General features: G+C 43.5%; 1 protein-coding gene across 1 annotated transcript in view; it reads right to left on the bottom strand.

Moving 5' to 3' along the window:
• Positions 1-23578, bottom strand: part of ITGA8 (integrin subunit alpha 8) — a 652632-nt gene that overhangs the window by 395084 nt on the left and 233970 nt on the right. The window contains exons 9-11 of the mRNA XM_085631247.1: positions 20673-20716; positions 15920-15976; positions 15756-15808 (exon numbers count right to left, since the gene is read on the bottom strand). Coding sequence (XP_085487373.1) covers positions 15756-15808; positions 15920-15976; positions 20673-20716 — 154 coding nt within the window. The remainder of the gene's footprint in view (positions 1-15755; positions 15809-15919; positions 15977-20672; positions 20717-23578) is intronic.

Below are 23578 nucleotides of genomic sequence, written 5' to 3'. Positions count from 1 at the left end.
ACTGAAATCTGCACATTTACATTTAATAAAGGGACATTCAAACTCATTAAATATTTGGGTAACAAAGTGCAAAGTTAAACTTGTGAAACCAGTTCGTGTTGACCTTTATGGACCAAGGCAGATGTAGTCAATTTGTGTTTCTGAAACAAATAATTCCTCCTTTATGACTAAGGACTCGGTTTAGAGTTTGGCAGACTGGGTACTCCATTGAAAACACATTGGAGTACTCTGCCCACCACATCCTCGGACCACCCACCTCATTTAGAAATAGGTCGACCTTAGGTATTCTGTCGAGGGAGCCGCATTGACTCAATCGACAGAATACTACCAACGTGATGACCTGACATAGTAGGGGCTTTGGAGGAAGGACATTACACTACCCTATTAAAGGTGGACGGTGTGCATCCATTTTTTTTAAACTATTCCGTCTCTCAAACCCTAAGTGACGCGGAGGTCACAATATTCCTCACACAGTAACCTGCTCGGCTTTCGAACAGGGTAGGTATTGTCTATTCTTTGATGTCCTAAAACTATATTTTGGAAACACTTATTATTTTGAATGGCAAATACAAAATTCCTTAAAAGAAAAGGCTTGTCTCTGTATGACCAGGAACTGCACCTCTTTTAGGAGTTTCAGGCAGATCTCTGCTTATTTTAAGTTTGCGTCCCAAACTATGTATGTCTTCGCCGATACATCGAATAACAACCACATGCTTCTTAATATAAATCAAAACTAAAGTTTGTTTCTCCGCCTTTGAATCTGGATTAACTAAAACCTATGCTAAAAAAAGAATCTGTTCTGGTGCCTTAAGTCCTTTTTTGTGGCATGTCAGGAACATGATTGAGTTATTTTCCTGGCCTTCGCGTGGTCTCCCAGTAGACATGGAGAAAAGGAAATCCTCTCTTCCAGTCCAAAATCCGAACGATGACACTGACAATCAGAGTCATATATTCCTCCAAGTTCACTTCCACGAGCCAGAAGAGCAGAGAGCTCAAGCGCACTCAGTCATTTGTCTGAATGTCTTCATCTGTCACGTGACAGCAGTCATTTCCTTGATGTAGCGTGAGTGAGCACTTTTTATATGTAGTAGGGGGTATAACATGTCCAAAACTAAGGGGTAGTGTGCCAGCACGATCTCCACCTGAAGGCTAAGCTCAATCACCGCAGCAACTTGGTTTACATGCACAGCACTGTGCCAAGGGAGATATGTCTTCTTTTTAGGGTCCATATATCACTGACAATGCAGCATTCTGGGCAGCTCAAAAGCAAAGCAGTATAACGCACTTTCCAAAGACCTGTACTTGTATTGCCTTATGTTTTCCAGTAAGTCCTGTGTAAGACTGGGAAGGTGATGAGAGCAGCCAAAAACACAGCTTTAAATGCTTAGCAGGTATTTATGTAAGCTATCATCACTCGTGCAAACAAATGTGTGATTTAGGCCAGATGTATCAAGCATTGTGAAGGTCACAAGTGGCCGAATTCGCAGAATCAGGCCATTTGCAAGTGCAAAAATGCTCCTAACTTCAATTCAACAGAATCACAATTTAGGTTCGCAGTTTGGTATATGGATGGGAAGTGTTTGGGGCGTCCCTTTCAAATACATTTATAAATCACAGCGCTATATATTAATGTTTTGCAACTGAATCCAACTTGCAAAACATTATTAATTTACCATCAATTCAAAATGAGTGGTAACCCATTACAAATGTTAAAGAAAAATATATTTTTTTCAATGGACTGCTGCATCCTGGTTTTAGTTTTTTTTAATGCATCTTGTTTTCCTTTAAAGAAAACGGGTTGCGTTTAAGAGAACAAAATAGCTATCTTTAAAAGCAACCCCAGGCATGTTGGTCTGCTGACTCCAGCAGGCCCCAACCCATGTGATGTTTTTCATTCATTTATTGTTCACAAAGTGCGACCTACCTCATTGTTATTCATGAGATAGGTCAATTTGTGAACCACTAAGAATAAACTTAAAATAGCGATTTCTTAATTGCAATTTGGCGAAAATAGCAATTTAGAAATAGCTAGTCTCATTATTAGTACATTTCCCCTTAGTGAGTTTAGCCCTGCTTATGTTGTTCAAGCGACACAGCAGAAAACTCAACAAGAAAGGCAACACTACTAATCTGAGGGGGATGATTCGACACAAAAAGAATATGTAACGGAGAGCCTAGATCGCTCTGCCACCAGCTCACTGACTTTTAATCAACCTGTTGTTTTCTTCAGAAAAGTATGACGAGGCAACCATAAGTAATTACAGCAGAAGGGAGTTCAGATGCAGATCTGCTTATAACAGCTACAATCGCTAAGGACATGAAAGGAATGGGGGCACTGATCTTTAATGAGAACACATCTTATTATGAGGAAAAGTGCAACAGGTTTTGGAAGAAGGAAGGAGAGGAAGATTAGAGCATAGCAACTTTGGAGGTCTGAGTCACTTTTGGAAATCAATTCTCTGTAGCCTGCACATCACAAGTACTAGTCCTGCGCAGTAGCGGTCCGTGGAGGGAGTGACGGTGGGGCAGTGAGGCGGGGGAGGGGCAGGGTGGTGAAATGTAAACACCGGAATATGGATGAACGGAGGTAAGTACACATTTAAATAAGTGAAACGAATTTCGTTCCGCGCGCTGCCTCGCGTTTTGCGATGCAGCGCGCGCAATGAATTCGTTTTATTTATTTAAATGTGTACTTACCTCCGTTCATCCATATTCCGGTGTTTCCATTTCACCAACCTGCCCCTCCCCCGCCCCGCCTCACTGCCCCACCGTCACTCCCTCTACGGACCGCTACTGGTCCTGCGATATCATTCAGATAAGTATGAGAGAACTGGTACTAAAAAGTCTTGCATATGTGAAGGTATGTAATACACGGTACAGTCAACAGATAGGTCAGGCAATTGCTGATAGATAGGAGACAGAAGTGTTAAATGGGTTTTAGGAACACAAGAGAAACAAATAGCTAGCACAATTTTAAAAGATGATTTAGAATCAGCAATTAAAGTTCTGGGAGAAGGAGAGCATCGTAAATATATTGGAAGGCACAAGGAGAATTGATGGGTGGAACTTTTTACAGAAGGAGTGAGAGAGAGGAGAATGTTGGGGAGATATGACGAAAGATAATGTGTGAGGTAAATGATATATGCAGAAGGTGAGTGGATGATGCATGGAACCACCGTCAGTAGATGTGCAAATATGGGTGGGTCAAGCTTCATGAGTCAGAGGAAAGGAGATGCGAAAATAATTGGGATAGCTTCGAGATGAGGGAATGGAGGAATATCTGTTATTAGACATGATGGAAGACAAGAAATGTATTTTGCTAAATAATTTACAGAGTGTGATATATCATAATTTTGACATTCCCTTTCACCTTTAGTAATCCTTTCTTAATATGCATTTGATTTAACACATACTTTCTGTACATTTTCTATTTGCTGGATGGTTTGATGTGCTGGTGCACAGAAGGATTTTCTTTTGGATTTCTGGTGGGTTTCTCTGTCACGTCCTAATGTCCCATAGTATGGTTGATTTAGATATTCTTGACTAAAATGATTATTTAAATATCTATTTAGATAATGAGAAAATGAAGAATCCTGTTTGGGTAAGGAAGCAGGTGCATGTACCCAACTCCAAATTGGTGTGTGTTAAGTGTACATAATGAATGGACTATTTCCTTTAGTTATTTTAAACATATTCTGGAATACAAAATGTGCTTTTGTGGCAGTTACAGGGAGCCTGTGCGCTTTTATTTTGTGAGTTTTCAGATTAAAATGAGTGGTTCTACTAGGAACAGTCAACAAAAGTAGAGCCGTAAGTGAAGGCAAAACTATGAAGAAGGAAACTAGGTGAAAGAGACTTCCAAGAAAGGCCACTTTGCAGCCAGACAGGAGCAAAATATTTTTTCTCTTCCCACTACCAAGCACGAATTTGACTTGTGTAGGAAATTTGCACTTTCAGCAGGGTCTCCAGGATTTTTTACATTTTCCGGGACCCTATATTTCTGCCTGATGGCTGGCTGTACAACTCTGCACACTTTACCCCTGGTAACCAGGGATAGAGCACCTATGATTCCCCTTTCAATATGGTGAAATTGCCATACCTCTGAATGGCATATCTATCTGTTCTGTGTTTCCCTAATATAGGGTACAATATGTACCCAGGGCCTGTAAGATGAATGTCACAGTAGACTGCAGCACTCATTGTGCCACCCACTATGTGCAAATTTGACTGACGGCCTGATATTTGAAGCCTGACTGTTGTAGTTTTAAACTGCAAATTCCACCTGTCAAAATAATCACTTATGACAGACCAACAACTTCCTTTTAAATATTTATAAATTACCATCTGTAGGCCCTAAAGATCATAAGACAGGGTATATGGTATTTACAAGTAGGACATGCAGAAATGTATTGTTAAACATATCCTTACAATAAAAAAGCCACAAAAGATATTTTCTGTGACACGAGAAGAGCCTTGAAAGGACTGGAACTACTCTATTGTACCCAGGACAAATAAGTGGACTCTAAGGGCCATAAGGCTTTCCTCCTCTAAAAAGTACAGGGGCACAACAAGCTACAAGAAGTCTTTTTCTGCAACTACCCAACTGACCAGTGGCAATTGGACCCTGGGAGGACCCTGCTGTTTGGCATCAGCCTTACACCCTGTGAGTCTCTAAGTGCTTTCCCGGACATCCTGGGGGCTTTAGAAGTGTACTCCTGTGGTGGGTTGAGACTTTAACAGCTAAAGTCAGAAGTTTACATCTTTGACCAGGATGAACCTGGCTGGTGCATCCCACCCACGCTCCATCGCGGTCTGTGTCAAATTGCATCTAGATCCCGGTCTACTCTGACCATTGGCACTTTATACTTCTTGGTGTTATTACTTCTTACAGCTTTAAAGATATATATCTTTGGGTCCCACTATTGGATTTTTGTCAGTTTGATGTACTTTTTGTACATTAAACTGTACTCAAATTTGGTTTCGGATTTTAATAGTGTTACATTTCAACTTTATTACTGTTTTGGTATTTCATAAATCCTATAAATATTGCCCTAAATGTAGCCTGTCTGCTCTATTCCACAGCTGCCATGGGACTGAGCTCAGATTAATTTACTGAGTTGGAGAGTTTGCCCTGACAAGTGTTCTGATTATTCCTTGAGTTGGGTAATTACCCACCTCAACTAATAACCCAATTTCTTACAACTGGGATGTTAGCAGTCAGAATCCTATGAGACCATGACATTACTGCTCAGGGCCTCAAAAAGGTCACTGGAGTTTCAGGCTTTTCCTCACTTCCCCGTCTGAGCTTTTGGCGAGGGATATTTTAGTGATGCCTTATAATGGAGGGTGTGAAAGGCTGGAGTTGGGACTGATTTCAAGAGTGCATTTCACATGCCATTTATGTCACATGACAGAATGGGGAAAATAACATGATGCATACCAGGACACCAGTAATGAATTCTGCGGTAGAGGACACTGGAAGTGAACAGAGCACCACGAAGAAATGTTTGCAAAAAAAGTCAGAAAATAGAGAACAGTACATACAAAACCGAGCAGGATACCACTCTGAAGAAAGGAAGGGACAAGGCAAAAAAGAGGTTCTAGAAGTGGATTGGAGTTGATAAACAAATGGGAAACTACAAGTATATATAGGCTGTGTATGCAATGATATGTTACAATCAATCAATCAGCTTCATTTCGATATAATGAATATCTTAAAAAGCAGTACATAGACTAATGAACAATAAAAAAATAAAAGGAGCCAATACATAGAAAAATAAACATACATTTCATACTACAAGTGGCGCCAATAAATTAGATAAAAACAGTTAAAAATACAGATTAAACAAGATACAAAAGCCTAATTGATCTAATACACCAAGCCCATCCTAGGAAATTTGCTAAGCCACAAGCAAAAAAGGGCCGTGGGTCATTTTTCAATATACGTAGGGCCTCCTTGTAATGTCTAGTTCCAAGTTCTCTACAGAGTGGCTTTAACCATCTACTGCGGGGGTCTACATAAGCCGGGCATTCAAACAACAAATGGGGAACAGACTCTGTCCTATTTTCACAGAATGGGCAGGAAGAGATTGTTTGGGCCGGAACCTTCCACCTAGAGGTCAGTTCCCCGACGGGAAGTAGACCTACCCTGAATTGGAAATATAGAGCCCTGTCCCTGCGGTTTGTAATTGTATCCAAATATGGTTCACAAAAAGACACATCCTTTACCAAAAGGAAATCCAAGGTGGTCCTGCACAAATTGGCATTACTACTTCTGCCATCGGCTACCCATCTCCAATATATCTTCTTTAGGACAGATTTTGGGGGGGCGGTTCTATTGTTCCAAGCGTCGCCTAGGCCAAGATTGCCGAGAAGGCGCTTGACTTCCCTCAACCAACGAATCTTTGGCCAGCCTGGCAGGGCCAATACATCAGTTAAGCCTTCCGCGTAGCTAAACATTTCTGGGACTCTCCAGATTCGCGCCCATAAAAGGAGAGGACGGAGCTTAGCCTGATCACTAATTGCCCGAGTACCCATATCTAGAAGCAGTGGAAGGGTTGGAGTACTATGGGGGAGCCCCATTAGATCTTAATGGAATTTACTTTCTGAGCGGGATAACTGATCCACATTGTGTACCCCCCAGAGTTCAGCTCCATAAAGTGCTGCACTGACACCCCTTGCCCTGTAGATGTCTAATATAGGGGCAATGGGTTTGAGGGTTGAGGCACGTTGTTCCTTAAGAAGGGCACCCACCACCCTCTTGTGGGTCAGCAGCATCTTTTGGTGGTGACATTTCCAACTCATGGAGTCGCAGAGGCGAATACCGAGGTAATCGAACTCCGTAACCCTCTCGAGGGGAACAGAATCTAAGGTCGGTGGTTTAGCTATCTTTCTCGGGGGGTTAAGGACCAGGTACTTAGTTTTCCCTGTGTTAATAACTAACCCCCTTGTATCACAAAAAGATTTAAAGCTAGTTAACAGACTCTGCAGGCCTACCGGGGTTTTAGAGATCAGGAGGGTATCATCTGCAAATAGGAGGGTAGGTATTCTTCTGCCAGCCAGGGATGGTGCATCTGCAGGATGTAGCAGCAGGTGCTCCACCACTCCATTAACATACAATGAGAACAGAGTGGGGGCTAGAACACATCCCTGGCGTACCCCTCTATTTACAGGTATTTGTGCTGTTTTTTGTCCCTGATTACCCCACCTGATCTGTGCAAAATTGTCAGCATGTAGTTTAATTAGCATGTTTAATAAGTATGGTGGAATGCCCTGTTCCTTGAGCACACTCCAGAGTTGGCTGCGTGGGACCAGGTCAAAGGCAGTCCGCAGGTCAATAAAAGCGAGATACAGACTGCCATTGCCCAGTACAACCACCTTCCAATACAGCATCATAAGCCGGAAAGATTGCTCTATCGTCCCCATACCCGATCTAAAACCGGCCTGGAAGTCAGAAAGAATGCCCTTTTCCTCAACCCACTGCAGTACTCTGCCCAAAACCACTTTTCCCGCCACCTTCTGTGAAGAGTCTAAGAGGCTTATGGGGCGATAATTGGCAGGGTCGTTCCGACTCCCTTTTTTAAAGATTGGAACGACCTCAGCACCCTTCCATGAGACCGGGAAAGTTGCCCCATCAAAACTAGCATTCAGTAGGGCAGCAATAAGTTTTCCCCACTCCTCCGGGTTAATGCGTAGCAAGTCCCCTGGTATGCCGTCTGGACCCGCTGCTTTATTGGGGACAAGGAATTTGATCACCCCTACCACTTCCTTGGCTGTAAACAGGAGCTCATCATTAAACTCGCAGGGTACTAAGGGATACTGTTCTGGCAAACTTACCCCCTTACCCGGGAGCATTGTGTAGAGCTGGGAAAAGTGGTCAAACCACGCATCCTCCGGTATGTTGCATGATATCATTGTGTCCACGGGTTTATCCCTAGCTCTTAGTAGGCCCCAGAAACCCTTCGGGTCTTTCCTTGAGCTTGCAGCCTTCAAGTCATACCAAAACTGGTTCTCCCATTCTACCTTTGCTTAAATATAGCCCTCCTGTAATTGCCCCTAGCAAGGCTTATCAGGGCTCCATTCTTGGATTTCACTGCCTTTAATAATTCCCCTTTGGCGTCGCGACAAGCAGGTGAAAACCACCCAGCAATGCCCTTCGTAGCGCCTCTTTTATAAGCCCTTCTTCCCGCATTATGGACTAAAAACAGTTCGCCTAGTGCGTTCGTAGTTTGGGCAAACAGTGTGGGTACCTCCTGCGCACTAATTGGGGGGGAATCTAAACGAGGTACAATATTAGCCATTATGGATTTTACCTCCAAGATCTTTCCCTCATTACCAGCAATGTTCTTCCATTTCAGGCGCCTACCATCGTTAGAGGGACACACTTCATGTGTTGTTCTCCACACGTGGGGGATTGGGGGTAGGGAGCATCCCATCCACAGAGGGGACAGAGACAGAGACAAAAGGTTGTGGTCACTATCGATGGATGGCAAGACCACCATATCCACCAGGTGAGCCCACAAACGATAGTTCAGCAGAATATAGTCAATCCGTGAGGAATGCCCTACTCTGTTGAACGTATGGGCCCCCAATTGATCTGAATTGGATCTGCCATTAGTTGCTCTAAGGCCATGCTCCAAGCAAAGGGCATTAAGGTCAATGGCACTTTGGGTCCATCTTCTAGTTAGCGTAATTTGTAACGGTGGAATACCTCTCCTTGCATCATCGTCTCTGGTGCCTAGCACATCGTCCACAGCAAGGGGTTCAAATGTACAGTTAAAGTCACCCGCTAGCATGACGAGGGAATCAGCGCTACAATTTCTGAGTTCCTCGTCAATGCCAGTTGAGGGCGGGGTGGACGAGCCGCCCCGTGTGCCTCTGACGTAAATATTAAAGATTTCAAGCACTCTCCCTCCACATGGCCCTCTCACTGTTAGCCTCTGAAGGTCTGGAGACTTAGTAGCTATACATTTAATGGAGTACCGCAGGGAGATGCTTACCCAAATTAATAGCCCTCCCGAGGGGCGCCCCTTCCCTCCACTCGGTCGTATGGCAGGAACAAAATAGGTGGTATAACCCATCTTATGTAGAGGTTCCGAGCACCAGGTTTCCTGGAACAAGCATATCCCAAACGGTTCTATGAATACATTCCAGTCTGGTATGCTTGTGTTCCGTGCAAGGCCCGCTATATTCCAGCTGGCTACTTTCAGGGACACACTGCCAGCCCCTCCCTGCCCCATTGCTGATTCGCTTACAGGAGGGGCATTAGCAGTGGCAGTAGCCACCTCAATAATAGGCAACGCCACAGCATCCAGGATTAAAATGGCCCCCTCCACTGACTTCCTACTGAGCAGTGATGACGCGAGTGCTTCGGGTGAAGCCACCGGTGAATGCCCCCTAGAGGTAGTTGGTGAAAAAAGGGTACTAGTAGGTGACCCCACCAACTCCTCTCCAAATATTAGACTACTAGCTAATCTCTCCCCGGGTGCCACGTTATGCATCTCCTGTATTGGGCAGATTCCATGTCAGTAGCCTTGCCAAAAACGACCATGCGGCTGACAAGGGGTATTACCAAATAGGCTAAATTGGGCTTCCACGAATCTGTCTACCATCCCAATCCTCCCACATAGGGGTTCCGGCTGGCCTCACTGGCAAATTAGGGAGATTAAAATAACTAAGGTCGCGGATGCCAATTGGTCCCCCGCTACCTGTTGGGCTATGCTCCCTCACAGGTCCACTGCATACAAAGCTAGCAACCCTTGGATCCTCAAAATTTACTATGATACAATCCCCACTTATAGTTTTTTGCTTAGTACCAATCCAGCCAACTCTCCTTACGTGGATGATCCGTCCCTCCCAAAATTTGGGCAAGGGTCTGTTTTCTTTAAGCCAAAATAAGGTCTTGTTATACAGTTCAGCAAATGTCTCACGCTTACCCGGGCTGAGCACAGGCACCCCAGTCAACACGGCTACATAGGGCTGACAGTCAGGGGGGAGATTAACATTGTAGGCCCTCCCACCCTTAAGACCCTCACCTGTCTGCTGTGCATGGGTCTTTACAGGATTAGCTGATTTAGGTGTTAAAGTCTCAGGTGTACAAGGGGCTACTGGAATGGCGGCTGAGGTGATAGAGTTTGCTTTGCCAGGGGTGCCAGAAGCTGTGGCACATGCCGACCTTTTACCTAAGATGTTGTTAGCGGCCTTAGGGGGCTTTAATTTCTCTACAGGCTTGTGTACTGATGGTCCAGGTTTCCTCGCTATCCCTACAGCCATAACGGTAGGATGCGAATTACCATCAGTCACCTCAGATACAACTGGCTTAATGCCTGCTGTAGTAGCTGTGCCTTGTTGAATTATAGGGGTCTCCCTGCTGTCAATTCCCCCCCCCCCGGCCCATCCTCCCTAATTCTTAAATGCAATTTAATGAATGATTTTAGGGAGAAAAAATTGTCTAGGGTTGCCTGCTCCATTTTATCCACCCGCTCTGATAGCCCCCTGATTTTATCTAACACCGGGAGGAGTAAGGATTTCATCATTTTCTCCATGTTTTCAATTAGGAGAGACTCTGGGGGTGAGGACGCTGCAAGGCCACCAGTCTGTTCTTCACAGGCACTAACCACTGGCCCTCCAGATGTACCCTCCCCCTTCTCTCCCTCTAGCGCGCTGGAATCCCGCCCAACTGCCTTACGTAAGCCACCCGTCCTGACGCCAACCCACCTAGGTCTCTTATGGTCTTTAACCAGTCTACCTTTCCGTGGGGTAGACAATCTTTTCCTTTTAGTGGGGACTGAGTGTATTTCTGCCTGCACCACAAGGGCCGATAGTGGGGGCGACATCGGGTGAGATAAAGGATTAGCCAAAGGCAACGAGGAGATAGCTGTCTCATTCGCCATTAGATCTGAGGCCAGATTGTTTTCAGCATGCAGTGCCGTGGCCGTCAAAATTTCCAACCCATCTATACTAGCTCTTAGGGTGGCCACACGAGGGTGATCCAGGGGGGAAGGGGCGGGGGCAGATGGGTCCAGTGTTCGCTCTGGGGAGGGGACCAAAGCTATCGAGCCCAGCGATGATCGTCTATGTCCAGGGGGACCTCGAGATAGCCGCCGCTCAGCCATGGCGATTTCTTTGTCAATAACATTAGCCACACGGGTAATAAACTTGTCCATAGTGCCAACCATACCCCCTCCATCCCCCTCCCCTCCCCCCGCCTCTCCTCAGGCTTTTGCCTGAGCGGGTTGACATCGCTGCAACAAGACCAGCCCAAATGAAAAAACAAAACCCCTAGCAGTAACCTAGAGCAGCTAGGGGCAACTAATTATATGGGCTACCTGATAGCAACAGTCACGATTTTCGGGGGGGGCCCCAGCCCAGCCCAGCCCAGCCTCCTCCGGCCTCGGACGGCCACAGACGGCCCGCCCTCTGCCCGGGCTCAGCCCGGCGTCGCCCGCGCGCGTCCGCGAGGCGGAGGAAGCTGCCTGCTTTTAAACGCCTCCAGGCGTGGCAACCAGGAAGTGGGCGGTGTCCTGAGGCAGGTTGGGAACTGTAGTCCGCCCCACTCCGCGGTCGAGCGATGTCAGCTGCTTGGCGGCGGGGGCGACCACAGCGTCAGGGCTCCTGCAATGCGGCGAGGTCACTAGTGGCAGCGCGACCCCCTCGTTCGACTGGACAGGTAGAAATGCTCCCCGCTCCTCTAAGGGAGCTGCCTGCTTTTAAACGCCTCCAGGTGCGGCAACCAGGAAGTGGGCGGTGTCCTGAGGCAGGTTGGGTACTGTAGTCCGCCCCACTCCGCGGTCGAGCGATGTCAGCTGCTCGGCGGCGGGGGCGACCACAGCGTCAGGGCTCCTGCAATGCGGCGAGGTCACTAGTGGCAGCGCGACCCCCTCGTTCGACTGGACAGGTAAAAATGCTCCTGTTACAATCAGATGGAGATCTGCCAACAGAAATAGAAGAATGCTGGAATAAATGTATTAATTCTAATAGAATTCTTTGTAGTGTTAAGGTGATTAGAATGCCCTTTACTATCAAGTGATCTAAAGGAAATTCAGACCAATTATTTTCCTGAGTGGTAACATGATTGGAAGGGACAATGCAAGATCACATTCTGCTATCTCCAGTTGCTCCATCTCTGAAGACAACAAAACAGATGTACCAGAAAATAGAAAAAGACAAGAAAAATGATGGATGCAAAACTGAACAAATCTTGAAAAATGCCAAATTGGAAAGAATGGCTAAGCTTGTGGCTGCAATTGCAATCTGGTATACTTGATTACAATGCTCCAGTGTGGCTAATTCACTGCTTCCACTTTTCACTTAAAAGAGGGACGATACTAATTGGCATTTAGATATTGAAGAACAATGTGACCACATCGTAAGAGGTGTAGGAAAAATATCTACATGTTGACTCTCAGTTGCTCCTCAGTTTTGGCAAGCGTCAATGCAGTAAAGAATGAACTTCAAGAAGAAAACATTCCAGAACAAACCTTCAGCGAAAAGATATATGGTCCTCATTCTAAATGTCCCACATATCTCATGTAAAGTCCAAGGAGGAGGTTAATCCCAAACTGAGGTTCAGAGTTTGGCAATAATTAATGCATCTGTGGGGGGTTGCCTGCAACATTTTCGGCAGTTTAACCTAGCATAATAATATGGGAAAAAATTGCACATTCAGAGGTCGTGTACATTAAGAGGTGGAAACACACTGTATTAATATTTAATCCCCCACTACAAAGTGTAGCAATTGGAATGATTTGTTAAGACAAATGTTGCATTCCATGGCATTGCTTATTACTGGATGCACTTACCACTCCCAAGGGCATGTTATGAAATTATCACTCAGTGCAGCAACTCCTACATATATAGGCACCCAAATCTCTTGGTGACTTAAAATGAGTCCCTGATGTATTTTGGGATCTAGGTCCAGCCACAGACAGAGTTAGGGAAATGCAGAGGTGGAAGAGATGGAACAGTAGTACAAGGGAGAAGTAGGTGACAAAATACTGTAAACCACTGGTATACTAACTTTGCAAGACATTATTGTTCAAGTAGGGATCCCTGATAAGACTATTGACCACATTATGCATGTGGGAGGCAGATAGAAGTTGAAACATCTTGTGTTGCTAGTTGAAGTTGACCTATGTTGGAGGTATAAGGCAGCGAAAAAACATTTTAATAAGGTAGTGGTATCACCAGATACGAGTCACAATTGACATGGGTTATGATGACTTCTCATGTTCCCAAACATTATACCCTCATTAATGCCAGGAAGGATTGTGGATACTACTAGGCTAAATGAAGGGGAACTATTTACATTGTGGTTTATGACTATATTCACTTGTATTTGTAAAGATACACCCCTGATGAAATATAATGTTAGCTATTTCAAACAATAAAATGTAATTCTAAAAGCATACACACGCACATACTTTTGTTAAATACACTTATTTATTACTTATTGGTTCCAAACATTGCTTTAAGAAAACAAGAAAACACTGTAAATGGAAATATGGGAAGGCTTGGGTGACAGTAGCACTGATTCTGGTGCTGTGTAATTATGCAGTGACTTATGTGTATTAATATCAATGGCTGCAATGTGGTGGTATTGCTCAGTGTTGTCATTTCTTTTTTTGTCGAAAACAATACAAATAATTAACTGTGAAATTCAGGTAAATTTGAAACATAACATTGCATAAATTGCTCTCTGATAACAGGAAACAGAAAGTAAGCTAATAATGTGAACTACAGAATGCATCATATTGTATAGCATTGTATAATGCAACAAATGTGCAAACTTATTTGAAAAAAATATACATTTTAGCTGCATTCAAAATTATATTAATGTTCAGGTACATTTTCAGAAATTGAAAAAAAAGCCAAAGGTGAGGAGCCTAAGAACACCTTGTCCAGTTCTTTGCATTGTTTGCTCAAATGGCAGCTGGTACTTAACAAGGGTGATGGGGGCGGATAAGTAACAATCACTTACCTGCAGCCCGGCCGCGCCTCTCAGTCCTCTTCGGTCGACTCCAGAAGCAGGAAGCACACAAGCTCCCAGAATCCCCAAGACAATCCTTACGCTGTTGTTACCAGCATGACAGCAGTGATGTGATTGGTCTTAGCGCCGTGGTTCGTGCTTAGAGGGAGCCTGTGCATGTTCTCCACCCAGCTGTACAATACAGCCGGGTGGAGAACATGCGAAGCGCACATGACTGTTTGGCCAGCCACGACCGCACTCAAAATGCAAACCAGCTGGGCCAGGACGGGGAAAAAAATGATAATAAAATTGTGTTATTATCATTTCATTTTTCCTCTTTGAACTGCTCTCAGAGCAGTGGGGCAACGCTCCTAGTGGTGGTTCCTCTGCTAAGGAGGTGGAGCGTCGCCTCACTGTTCAAAAGGAAAAATAGAATGATAATAACGCATCCTTATTATCAATTCATTTTTCCTATTGCAGTCAGTGGTGAGGTGGGGCTGGCCAGAGCAGGCGGAGTAGTGTTTTACACTCCCTAAGTGGGCATGATCATTTGGCCGGCCCTCTTGCACAGCCTGGTGATGAACATGCACAGGCTTCCTGACCCCATCTGAGCCCTGAACCGCGGCACTCAGACCAATCACGAGGGGAGCCAGTGTGCCCGAGTGCTTCCTGCTGCTGGCCGGGATTGGAGACGGGAAGATGGAAGAGGATGGAGGAGAGGTGGTGGCCAGCCACCCGTTCCAGGTAAGTAAATTTAATTATTTTTATTTTTTTACACCACCACAGTCCGGTAGCAGCCACTACTGAACGCTCATTCGCCTTAATGGAGGAGCCGCCGCTGGTTTGCTCACATTTTAAAGTGATGTAATCTAGTGGCTTTTCGTAGATCAAGAGCCCTCAGGAAGTAATATTCCATTATCAGTTGAAATGGCCTTCACAAGGAGAAGACTTTCCATATAATACAGCCACATTTAAACAAAACCCTGCTTTCCAAAAAAAACTGTGAAGGAAGAGTAAGACAACAAAACAAATCATACTTTCTCCTGTCCCCAAACAGGTCTCAATAGGGAACTCAGATGTTAATAGGGCAGAATCCTTTGTTAAACAGAACTAACATCGGAAGTGGGGGACTATTTTTATGGAAACCAAATAGTGACGGCGCTGACATGTTGGGAGTTTTCTCCCAAGGCATGGAGCAATTTTAGTTTTCTTCCTGCCAGGGACCACAGTGCTCTTAGGTAGACGACCCTGAGATGGGTGGGCTGCTGGATGGTCATTTTCTAGGTTGGAGCCAATAGTGGCTTTGCCACTACAAACAAACCTGCCTCTAAATGGGGTAGAGGGACTTCTGGTGTAATGCACGTGGAAACTCTGCCAGTTTACAACCACACACGGCTCCCTTAGTTATGTAAATTAAAACAGTCTGTAAACATATTACATTTTATTTTCATCTCCCAGTGTTGTAGAACTCTTTGATGACGAAACATCTGGTACACAATACTACACCCACTCATCAGTCCCTAAAAATCCTGAAAATGTGTAAAATATTACAGAAAACTGTAAAGTTGGCTGAAAGAGTGAACTTTACTTGGACCTGACTTGTTGACGAAGACCAAGGGTATATGGTTTCACGTCCACGAAGGAGAACAGACTGAGAACTAATATATAAACTTCAACTTTTTGAAAACATTCAAATGCCTCTTCTGGCTCTAGGTCGCACATATGTTATTTAAATACAATAAGATCACAAATGCAGAATACTGATGGAAAATCGTATTTCATGACCTACCCATCATTGTTAACATCAGAGACTGCAACAGTGTAACCAAAGTAGGATGCCATCTGAAAAAATAAATGCCAACACAGGAATCTATATTTTTAAACACATTTTTTCAACATGTTATGATATTATATAGCACGTTGCTTTAACATAACACTACAATGAGCCATTACCTGTTCTCCAGTGAAATTCTGAATAAACGTCATGTCTGTGGAATTAATTATAGTAACCTAAGAGAAAGATAAATATGCAGTTAACTTTGTAATTTATTTCACTTTCATCCTATTTCTTTTTATATCATTAGCTAACCAGTGAGGTAAGCAATGAAACAGTAGAATCAGGACATCTGTGTAAAAATACACATGTACTGGAATATTTATTTAATCCCAGGATCACCTGTGATTTATTTTCCATTACCAATGAACTGTATTGAGTGGATTTTGTTACCGCCCTACTGCAAATGCCCTTCAAACTCTTGCAAGACGTCCAATAGAAGTGACTATGCAGACCCTTCCACTGCTACTAAAACCGTAAGCTGCCTAGGGTGCCACATTGGAATCTGATACTGACGCTTTTAATATCCTATTGTACATTGAGAATTGAGAATTTCTGCTTTGTAACATGAATGTTCTTCAGATTCTTTCACTTAATAAATCAGAAAAGCAAAGAAACTTGAACGAGGGAAACAACTCTTTTAATAGTTTTGGAAACTAAGTGGCTCAGAGTTATCCAAGGGAGTAAAGAGTTTTAAGAGCTAAGGGCCTGATTTTGATCTTGGTGTCTCTACCGCCATCCCACCACAGCGGCGGTCCGTCTGCCGCATTCAGATGTTGTGGGGGTAGACAGGAGACCACCCTGGCAGCATCTTCTCTGCTCGCTAACAGTACTCCGGCACCGTCATGCCAGAAGGTTTGCGCCCAGCAGATTTAGATTAGATTTCTGGAGTTGAGGTGACCTAATTTTTAGCAAACATTTCAAATTAAAGGCTGCATCAAATGGAATTTCGAAATATGTAAAATTAGGCACTTTAGCTTCTTCCGTACCCGAGATTGTGAATTTCTGGGATTTTGCAAATTTGGAACCACTTATAATGATGAATGATTTGGAGAGGTTTGTCTTCAGACCCAGTTCAGACATAAAAGTGTTAAAATCATCCAACAGCGTCTGTAGCCCGTTGGCAGTTCTGGTTAGTAGAACCATGTCATCTGCATATAAAAGACCTAGAATGGGGCAGGAACCTATCTTCGCCATGTCTTTACCCCTTTTACACAAAAAATCTTTCAAGCTATTAAAATACAGTAAAAACTAAAAAGGTGCTAAAACACACCCTTGTTGTACACCAACAAAAGCGTTTATTTTAGGGGATAAATTGCCCTCTTTACTGTATCGAATCTTAGTAGATGTCTGCCCGTGTAGCCAGCGTAGTTGATCAACAATGGCCCTGTCACACCCCATGAGTTTAATAGAAACAAATGTAGCAAGACCACCCTTAGACATGCCCGCCAAAGATGAAGTTGCAGGGCAACAAATTGTAGAATACCCATTAAGGTACCTCGGTTTATAGTCCCATGTTTCCTGGCAACACATAATATCATACTAGTTGACAAATTTCAACCAGTCTACATTGTTCAATTTGGTCCGTAAACCAGCCTCATTCCAAGATATAAATGTAAAGCTCCATGCATCTACCGGAGCTATAGTACACACAGGAGGGCATACCCTCTGCATGGGGTGGTGCCCTTCGTTACCAGGAACAATTAAGGTAGGACTGATGAGTCAGTGCATCTGGTCCAGTGATGAAAGGGGTAGAAACCTATTAGAAGTCATTGGCTGACTGGCTAAGATTGGTCTAGGACTAAGGTGTTCGCTACTAGGGACCTGAGCTTTAGAAAGTCTATGAACACTGTAAGGTGGAGAACAAAAAAACACCAAGTGGGTGTGCTTTAATGTTAACTTGTCGATTTGTTTGAGGATTGAGACACTGTAGCATCGCTCTAGTAAATGAGGGCTTTTTGAAATTGATAATAATACAATCCGCTTTTCACGTTTTCATACTTGTCCCTATCCAAGGAACTTTTCTGACTGTCAATATCTCCGCATGAAGATTACAAGTCCACCTAAAGTTTTTCTAAGCCAGTGGTACACTTTCTTCAAAAGGGAAGCATGAGTTTCTGTGTGAGGGGTCAAGAGTTCAAGGACATTTCCAAGCACAATAATATAAGGGGTACATTGAGGTGGGATCTGTGGGTAGGCATCAGAAACATCATTCTGGCAAGAGACACAATTATATTTTAAATGCGGAACCTCACACTGGGGCACAGGCCAATCAAAGATAGCCCTCTGAACACCAACACATTTGTATGTCCTACAAATCAGCTGACCTCCTGATGAATCACTCCCCTCCCCCCCTTTGGCCTACAGCTTCATAAGAAGGGTTACAGTCTAGACAGGAGGGGTCGCAACTGTGACTGGGAATGAAATTGTATCTGGTTACATGGGACTGTTAATTGCTCTCTACCAAGAGAAGATCGCGTAAGTAAGGGCTGGACAATCCCTGGAGTTTTATAAACAGTCTCCAATTTGGAACCAAGATCCTTCAACTTAGTCAGAATCGTGGAGCAAGAGTTATTAAACAAAGTTTCCAATTTGTCCAATTTTCCAATTCACCTGTCACAGTACTCTTTTAAATTGTTATCAAGATCAGACAGGCCCGGTAATATCTTCCTGCCAGTAGGACTGGCAGACCTTTTCTCTCGAGCACTTGGGAGGAGCGACAAAGAGTCAGTCTGAGAGAAAGTGGAACCCTTAGCTCTCAATGGTTCCTTTCTAGTCCTTTTGGGAGGAGGGCTGTTTGAAGAATTTGAAAACTCTAAAATAGTTAGAACTGCTGGGTCATCAGAGATGCACAGATTGGTGCACTTGCCCTCCCCTTAGGGATTCACAACTAGGACATAGGGATCTTTCAGGGTGGCATCCAGTCTGCCTCTACTTTGCCTATCTCCGAGTCAATAACACCCATCACTCAGGTCAAGTAGCTGGTAATAGATTTTGAAGCTGGTTGTCTACTCTTAGCACCCACAGCGGGCATATTCCCCTTGCGTTTGCCTTTAAGGCACCACCAACAGACAAATCATGGAGTAAACTGTTACCTTAAACTGAGTTGAATGAACTTGCGCCGTGAAGAACCAAGAGCTGGGGCACACCTCAGCCTCATCCAGCTGCGCACAGAAGTGCCCGCTCTAGGCCCGTGCAAGGACCCGGATGCGTCCCGCGCACATCCCGTGCCATGGTGCTCTCAGCTGGCTTTAAGTGAAATGTCTTCCTGGCACAAATTGTGCAACACCCGCCTCCTGCAGGAGAGAGGTAGTATGGGGCTCGTAGGCTGCCCCTGGATCTCTGTTTCGAGCATGCCCCGCGCCACAGTGCTCCCAGCTGGCTTTAAATCAAGCGCCTGCCTGGCGGGAATTGTGCAACACACGCCTCCCGTGGGAGAAAGGTAGTATGGGGTCTCTGCTTGCATCACGTCCTGCTTTTATTTTTGCTTTTCAGAAATAAACTCCTAAAGTGGGATTAAAAAAGCTAAATCCTCACCCTTAGTAGATGAGTACTCAGAGCGTGTGGTTATTCATAAACCTCTGGTGTGACATATCACCCTAAACTTGGTTGGGGTGTAGAGTAAGGGGCTTCTCCTGGGTGAACTCGGACCTTCAAGTGTGGAGCCCTTTTCTCTTAACAAGGGCACAGTGGCAGTCAACCTCATCCGGCAATTGCCCTGTGGGGCAGCTGCATACAAGCCTTAATGGTTAATCCACTACTGAACGGGGCTACACCACTGCAAGTGATTGTCTCGAAGCCAGAGCTCCCAGAAGAGACACTACAAAACAATAACACGGCTTTACTAGAATTATCTAAGACAAATGAACAGCTAAACCTGAGTTGCAAATTAACTCAACTACGTTGCAGCACCTCTTTCTTAACCTCTTCAATGCCCATGACGAGCTGGTCTCGTCATGGGCCGCGGTTGCGCTGTGCCCATGACGAGACCAGCTCGTCATAAACCCCGCCCGCTAATGAAACGGCCGGCACAGGGCGGGGAAAGGGGCGGGCACTGAAGGGGTTAATGTCATACATGCATTCAATTGGACCAATGGTCTTCTTTTTTAGCACCAGGTGATTTGGATACAGTGGCATTCACTGGGGCACATTTAGGAATGACACTGTTCTGGTTTGCCATACGGATGCAGCTGCATCTATGTGGCATCATAGAAGTCTCTGTTTCTGTAATGTTTTCTTTGCATCCGACAGCATATCTTGACAATTTTTTGCAGACTCGCTGTAGACCTATGCTGCTTATCTTTCTTCTACTATTCTGAAAGGGTTCAGCTTGGGAGCAATGTTCACCCTCCAAGTTCCAATCGTGATGACATTGTATTGTATTAATTTGGCATGTGGGTAGAGAGTTTCTAGTACCACTGAATCTCATGCATGCACGTTTCACCTGAATAGGGCCCAAATAATGATTGTAGGATACAATGAATCATCGGAAGAAATTAAAATAAAGACCTATTATAAAGTGCCACACTGACATTCTTCTTAGTGCTGGTAGTCATTTCATGGTGAACAGGAATACATTTAATTATATATCTCACTAGCTATTAGCCACAAGAGACACTTAAATAGCACACATTCAATAATAAGAGAGCTGCTTGTACTGAACATTCTTTCCAGTGTTTTAACCATTTACAGAGAACAAAATTAAAGAAACCCTTCCACATTAAATTGTATGCTGCATATTGGCAATTGTGTTTCATATTGCTTTGAGTTTGGCTACAGATCCAATAGAATTTCTAATAGAAACCATCTGTGTGGTATAAATCATTCTTTCTATTTTCATCCTTCTTAAAAAGGTCTGACACATTAACTTACATATCCAAAATTCTGTGCTCCTCTTGGAACTCCAGCAATCAACTCTGCAAAGGAAACAAAGGTTAATGTTGTATTAGAAATACAATGAAAATGAGCGAAAGTCCATGAAGCTGTTACTGAGAATGGTTTCCATAGGAAGCTGTTATTGAGATTACACGATTTGGCATCTGTTATTCTAAGCTTGAATCTTACAATAGAGAAACATATTTTCTTTTCACTGTAGTGAGGTCATGAGGGGAGCAGTTGCTTCCCCTGCTTTCCCCTGTCTCCCTCTGCTATCAAAGAGTCCAAAGGAGGAGTTCAAATGGCAGATGATGAACCACTGTTTCACCTGCCTTTCACCACCCATCCTTTCCATGCTGGGACAGAACAGTCCTCTGGTGAGTTAGAGAGGGCAGACTAATTGGGGAGTAGTTACAAAGAGATAAACAGAGTGGTATGATGGTAGATCACTTTTTTATTGTTGCAATGATGGCATCTTGGTCATCTGAACATCCGAGAACAGTACCTTGCATGGTTCCACGGTTCCTGGGTCTCAGGAAATGCCGCAGGAAACCTGCAGCTGTGGGCTACATGTTTAACTTACCTGTGGGTGCCTTCCCTCCTGCTCCTGGGCACAGAGCTGTTGTTCCTTCAGCTCTAAAATGGTAGTCACCTACCTGAGAGTTTGCAGGTGCCGTGTAAATCAGCTCCACAGCTAGTCTGATTCAGGTTTTCCTTACTCGTTCCTTTCCCTTTTGCATCGCGGCTGCTTCTTCCTTGATTCCTTTCTGGTTTTCCTAATCATTGGTGTTTCCTGTGATGTGATGTTTGATGTAATTTCCTTATCTTGTTCTTTTACTATAATATAGCTTCAGTCTGGTTGGAAGGTGCTTCGCTTGTTTCTTAACTCCATCCACTTACTAATCTTGACTTCTCATTCCTGAAGAAATCCACTATTGGATTCTGGTTTTCTTGAATCCTTAGAGGCTTCATCAAGCAAGGACGATTTTTACGCCACAGGTTTTTCCTCATGAGAAGGTGGCAGCTTCTCAGTGTGTGATGCCATTGTAGCTTTCAGAAAAAGTAATCCACGCATTGGATAGCGGAAGACCCAAACCCGGATTACGAGTAAGCGTCCAGACCTGAACATTTATAAATATATTAAAAGAATGAGAGAAAGAAAGCCAGGGGAAGATGGGAAGCATTGCAGGTGTTTTAAGGGAGGGTCAAGGGGGAAGGAGTCAAAGAAATTTGGGAAATGGGGAGAAGAGCATTTTGTGTGCTACGCATCTATGATCCTCTCCCCCAGCATAGCAGATTCATAGGTTAAGCTTACAGGAAGAGTGACTGTGGAAAGTCATGGAATACATGTAGGTGTGAATGCAATGGTTGTCAATAACAGGAACTTTTAGTCCTCTGGATTCCAAATGGAATTACAAAAATGTCAAGCTTCAAACTCCATGCTAATGATGCCACTTGGAACCCCTGAGTGGAAACACCCTCTTTAATAATAGCTACTAATCTAGATTTCTTTTTCTTTAAACTAGGATTTTGGATCCCTGTTATTTAATGCATTGACATGAGCGCAGTAGAATTTCTCCGGTCTTCAATGACATCACAAAGATGTCCTCAGACATGAGGAAAGTGATGAATTGGGTGAGAGCTGATACACTATATCTCCAGAGTATTTCTCTGTCATATTTTTCTGGTTCAGCTTTTATTCAGATTCAAGGGCTTTGAGCCCCCAATATACTTGACCAAGTTAATTACTCTGTTTCTCAGCAGAGGGAACAAAGTCCTCCTAATACAAAAGGAGTAATGATCAATTATTCTCCCAGTTCCCGGAAGAGGAATGGGGCATGGTGGAAATCTGTATTTGATAAGGATCACTGACAGAATATCGAAGGACAGAATATAGACCTACAAGAATATCGAGTACAGAATATCGATGGACAGTATATCGACATCCTATCTCTACAAAGGTAAGTACAAAAATATTGAAACCAAAATATCGTTGTTTAAAATATCGTTGTTTAAAATATCGTTTTTTTAAAATGTCTTAAAAATAATATAAAATTAAATAATAAATATAATTATTAAAAACATAGTTAGAATTATTTTAAAAAGTTAAAATTGATCAAGAATAAATGTAATATATAAAAAATTAAACATACATATTTAAAGAAAATTATATATACATTAACTTAATAATATTAATCATTATCTTATTTAATTATAATAAAAGTTCTAAAAACATAAATATATATATAAACCGGTAATGTAAATATAAAAATAAAATATATATAATATATTGAAATATTAAAATTAATATTTATTTGTAAAAAAATATTTTACACTACATTAACAATAACAGTAGGGAAAAAGTTGGACAGCGTAGAGGATAACATTACTATTCCCACTCCAGAGAGTGCAACAGTAGGGAAGGTGTTGGATAGCGGAGGGGAATAATTTACTATTCCCACTCCAGCAAGTGCAACAGTAGGGAAAGTGTTGGCTAGCAGAGGGGTTAAAATTACCATTCCCACTCCAGTAATTGCAACAGTAGGGAAAGTGTTGGATAGTGGGAGGGTAAAAATTACTATTCCCACTCCAGTGAGTGCAACAGTAGGGAAAGTGTTGGATAGCGGAGAGGTATAAATTAATATTCCCACTCCAACAAGTGTAACAGTAGGGAAAGTGTTGGATAGCGGGAGGGGTAAAATTTGCTATTCCCACTTCAGTGAGTGAAACAGTAGGGAATGTGTTGGATAGCGGGTTGGTAAAAATTACTATTCCCACTCCAGCAAATGCAACAGTAGGGAAAGTGTTGGATAGCAGGTTGGTAAAAATGACTATTCCCACTCCAGTGAGTGCAAAAGTAGGGAAAGTGTTGGATAGCGGAGAGGTATGAATTAATATTCCCA

This window comes from Triturus cristatus, chromosome 10 (genome assembly GCF_964204655.1).
Source record: "Triturus cristatus chromosome 10, aTriCri1.1, whole genome shotgun sequence".
NCBI classification, from domain to species: domain Eukaryota; kingdom Metazoa; phylum Chordata; class Amphibia; order Caudata; family Salamandridae; genus Triturus; species Triturus cristatus.
This window is presented reverse-complemented; position numbering and strand designations above follow the sequence as displayed.